We start from the raw sequence: 4,112 nt of genomic DNA, 5'->3' as shown, positions 1-4,112 counted from the left end.
ATATTATTTATTTCCATTAAAGAAAAGTAAATAAAGTAAAATTTTATTCCTAGAAATAGCACATCATAATAGATTTTTCACTAAAACGTATATATTTTTAAGTTGAACACTTTTTTTTCTCAAATGAAAAAGTATTTAATTTGTTTTATTAAAGTAATTAAATCTCGCGTGATAAGTTTGATAATAATAAAAAAATGAATGGGAATGCATATTAATTTAAAGTAATCATTCATACAATTTTTAGAGTTTTTCAACTACGAATTTTGAAGGTATTACACCACGATTTTTGTAGTTTTGGCCCTTAAGTTTTGTGCGGCAAAACAGCAAAAGTTTAAAGTGGAAAAGTAAAATTTTTAACATTTTTCAAGATCCATTTGTCTGTCCCAAGGTACTATTATTTATTGAAAATGCTGTCATATCGATAACAACTGAAAAAGTTTTATCAGCAATATATATATTTCATTTGATTGAGATTCCTCTGCTCCCCTCTGAGCTGTCATATCTTATCTAAAGTCAAGTCTTATCTTATCTGAATACTGACAGTATTATTATCGATAAGCCAAGAAAATATCTTGTTAAAATAAACTTACCATACGGTGATATTTTTAGTAAAACAAAATAATTCTGGTTAATAAACACAAAGGTTTACAAGAAATTTCGGATTTCAAAATTATAGTTCTTATTACAACACATTTTGTAAAATATACAAATTGTAAAGTAAATTTAACCAAATAAATGGTTTTTATGCCTTGCTCTAAGGTATTATCAAATTTTACCACATTTAACGTAGATAGAACGTGGATGAAACGATTACTAATTGCGTAATAGAAATTAAATAGTTTTCTTTCGGTATAGTTATAGAGACTAATGACTTTAACTTTAATGTTAAACCTTAAACTACATTTTTTTAAATATTTTATGATGAATTATAGCAAAATAATTGTACTGCCTAATTATTTACTTCCTAAATTAGAACTCATTGACATCTGCTCTCGAAACAAGCTGATGACCTTAATTACTTGATATAAAAAGCACCCTTAAACAAATGACACCATTTTTTCAAGATTAATGGAAGTTTTCTTTTCTAAAATAATTTGCTAATCGCTGTAATAAATTTGGTAACAATGCCTTTCTTTTAAACGTTACTTGTGAAAAGTTATAAATCATTAATCGTTATTTTTATAAATAAGCAAACGATGGAATATCACACCAAAAGAGCGGAAAAATTAAATTTCGACTAAAATATATTTTTTAATGCTGATTATTTTTTAGTTCCTGGGTAACAGCGCATTTGACTAATTTCTCTTTTTGATTTTATAACTCCTTTTTTGGTAATATTTTGCATTAAGGTTTGGTATACATGTTGCTGTGTTCTAATGATGTAACTTTTAATCTACTCTTTTAACACTTTGAAAGAGCTTGAGAGTATTCAGCTTCGTCACTTTCGCAGGAAACTTCCAAAATCTGGAATTCTTAGAAGATTTGAAAACACCACTGAAAAACAAGAAATTTTCAGAAAGATTAAGAATGAACTCTATAGAAATTCTAGCAGTCTTAATGACACACATTGAAAAAAGAGAAAAATGCAAAACGAATAGAAGATGATAAAATTTACCATATTTCTTTCTGCATGGGAACGCCAAAAAGCTTAAAACTTTTGGAGCGTGAGTTTGGACTGGCGTCCAGTAGGTGATTATCGAGCTTTAAACGCTCAAACTGTCTCAATAGATAGAATTAAACCAGCTTTTCAAATTTCTGAGAAATTAAAAATAAATAAAATTCCAGTGGTCGAAAAGCAATTATCTCCAACAAAGGAAGAAAAGCAAATTGTTACAAAATCTGCTCGCCGTGTGCATTTCCCAAAATATTTTGTTAAAGAGTATGGAATATAAAAGCATCTAAATATTTTGTATCTATTAATTGTATTCCAAGTTAAATTTTTTTTCTTCGTAATTAAGACGTATATTTGAATTTACTACTTTGTATTTTATGATTGTTTTAAACAATCATTATTAGTATCGTGACTTTGTCACTGGGGGGATACTGTGTGGTGATAGGTTCGCCGCTCATCGTAAAATCAAGTTTATTTCATATTGTTATCTGTTTGTCTTTAATCAATTGTGTTTTTACTTATCTTTGAAGTGAACTGAAATACGAGTTCTGACGTCATCATATTAGAATTGTATAAATGCCAGCACGCACATGACAGCCTGTCAGTATTTCTCTCATCACCTGCTGTGATGATGCTTCTTGTAAATCAAACCAACTTGTATATAAATGTAAATATGCTTAATAAAATATTAGTATCTCGAAGGAGCTATCTTCGCTTACTTCAATGGTGACCCGGATGTCTGACGACAAGTAACTTTTATTTTTAATCTTTCCTGTTTTTGGTTCTTGGATTAATAGGAAACTGCAACTATGGCGGAATCATCTGCAGTAAAAATTCCCATCTTCAATATCACTGATCCACACCTGTGGTTTCATATGGTCGAAGCAACTTTCCAGCTTGCGACACCGAAGCCGATTACAGAGAGCAAAACAAAGTTTAACTACTGCCTCGCCCATATTCCTCCTGAAGTAGCCGCAGTTGTAAGGGACGTCATTATAACTACCGATCAAGGCCGAAACTTTAAATCAACTCTTTTTCGAAATCTCACTAATATCTTAGGCAGTAACCACATCCATACTACTTCATATCACGCGCAAAGTAATGGAATGATAGAACGATTTCATAGACAACTTAAAAGTTCTATAATAGCACAGGAAAATAATAAATGGACCGAAATTTTACCAATTGTTTTATTAGGTATTCGCACAGCTTTAAAAGCTGATATTAATGCAACTTGTGCACAACTTGTTTATGGTACTTCGTTACGTCTACCTTCGGATCTTTTAAACGCAAATTCTTTATCTCCACCAGTAACAGAAAATTATGTCACAAATTTAATGGCCGCAATGAGAAAATTAAGTCCTGTACCAGCATCAGCACACAGTAAAAATAAGTTCTATATTAATCCTAATTTAAAATCTTGTTCTCATATATTTTTAAAAGTAGATAAAATTCGTCCTCCACTATCACCTGCATACACCGGACCACACCGGGTAATTGAACGTTCTGATAAAATCTTTATTATTGATTTTCATGGTAAGAAAATAACTGCCTTACAATAATAGATAGATTCACGAAATGGCCAGAAGTTATCCCTACTACGGATATCACTGCCGAGACCACCGCTAAAGCACTTATTCTATCACAGATATAATTCTGGTGGGGGAGTAATGTAGCGTATCTACCACTACAAAATTACAACTACAATTCACTAGTATATAAGACATGTTAACTCGACTCTATGTTGGGGTACCTTTTCATAGATGACGGTTGACATGGTCTGTAACTACTTTACCCACATATGTAATTATTTTAGCAACAATAATATATGTCTTTGTAATATACAATAAAACTTAATCCGAACCATGAAATTTAGTAATTTTATCACGATTCATTAAAGAATAGCAAAAAAAAAATTTAAAAAAAAAATTTATTTAGTGAAATTTACTTCTCAGGTTAGTATTCTGCATTCAATGTGCTGTAATAAGAAATTTAATTTGGGAGATAGGGACTTCTGGAAAGGAAAAATAACCAAATGAATGAGACAAGTATCGTATATTTTAGTTTTTTAATTTTAATTACTAAAAACATTTTTTTTTCCTTTTTAAAACCAGAATTATCATTATTGCCATTATTAAAGTGAGGGGATTTTACTCGAATTATTTTCTATGCAAATAATGAAACATATAACATATTTTTTTCAAAATGCAATAGATCATGAGCGTATTCAGCATGTTCACTTTCGAAGAAAGCATTAAAAACCAGAAATCCCCAGTAGATTTTAAACATTTGTTAAAAACAGGAAATTTTTGGGAAAATTCCAAATTGACTCTCTAGAAATGGTAAAAGAATTAATGATTATTGCACTGAGAAAAATTGTGGTCAAAACAGAATATGATAAATATTTACCCCGTTTCTGGCTCTATGTGAAAGCCAAAAATAACGGTGTATGATATATAATTTTTTTGATGCATATTTTTTTTCAATGCCCACCAAATTC

The 4,112-nt window shown here is 30.1% G+C and overlaps 1 protein-coding gene across 1 annotated transcript; it reads left to right on the top strand.

Moving 5' to 3' along the window:
• The first annotated feature begins 2,421 nt into the window (after window positions 1-2,421).
• LOC147807786 (uncharacterized) lies at window positions 2,422-3,174 on the top strand. Its single transcript, XM_087166813.1, has one exon. The coding sequence runs from the start codon at window positions 2,422-2,424 to the stop codon at window positions 3,172-3,174; it is 753 nt and encodes a 250-aa protein (XP_087022939.1).
• Window positions 3,175-4,112: the final 938 nt, after the last annotated feature.

Source organism: Parasteatoda tepidariorum, chromosome 6 (genome assembly GCF_982258835.1).
Source record: "Parasteatoda tepidariorum strain Cologne lab strain chromosome 6, Ptep-v5.0, whole genome shotgun sequence".
Taxonomy (NCBI): Eukaryota; Metazoa; Arthropoda; class Arachnida; order Araneae; family Theridiidae; genus Parasteatoda; species Parasteatoda tepidariorum.
The sequence above is the reverse complement of the archived record's forward strand: the minus strand, read 5'-3'. Positions and strand labels throughout refer to the sequence as shown.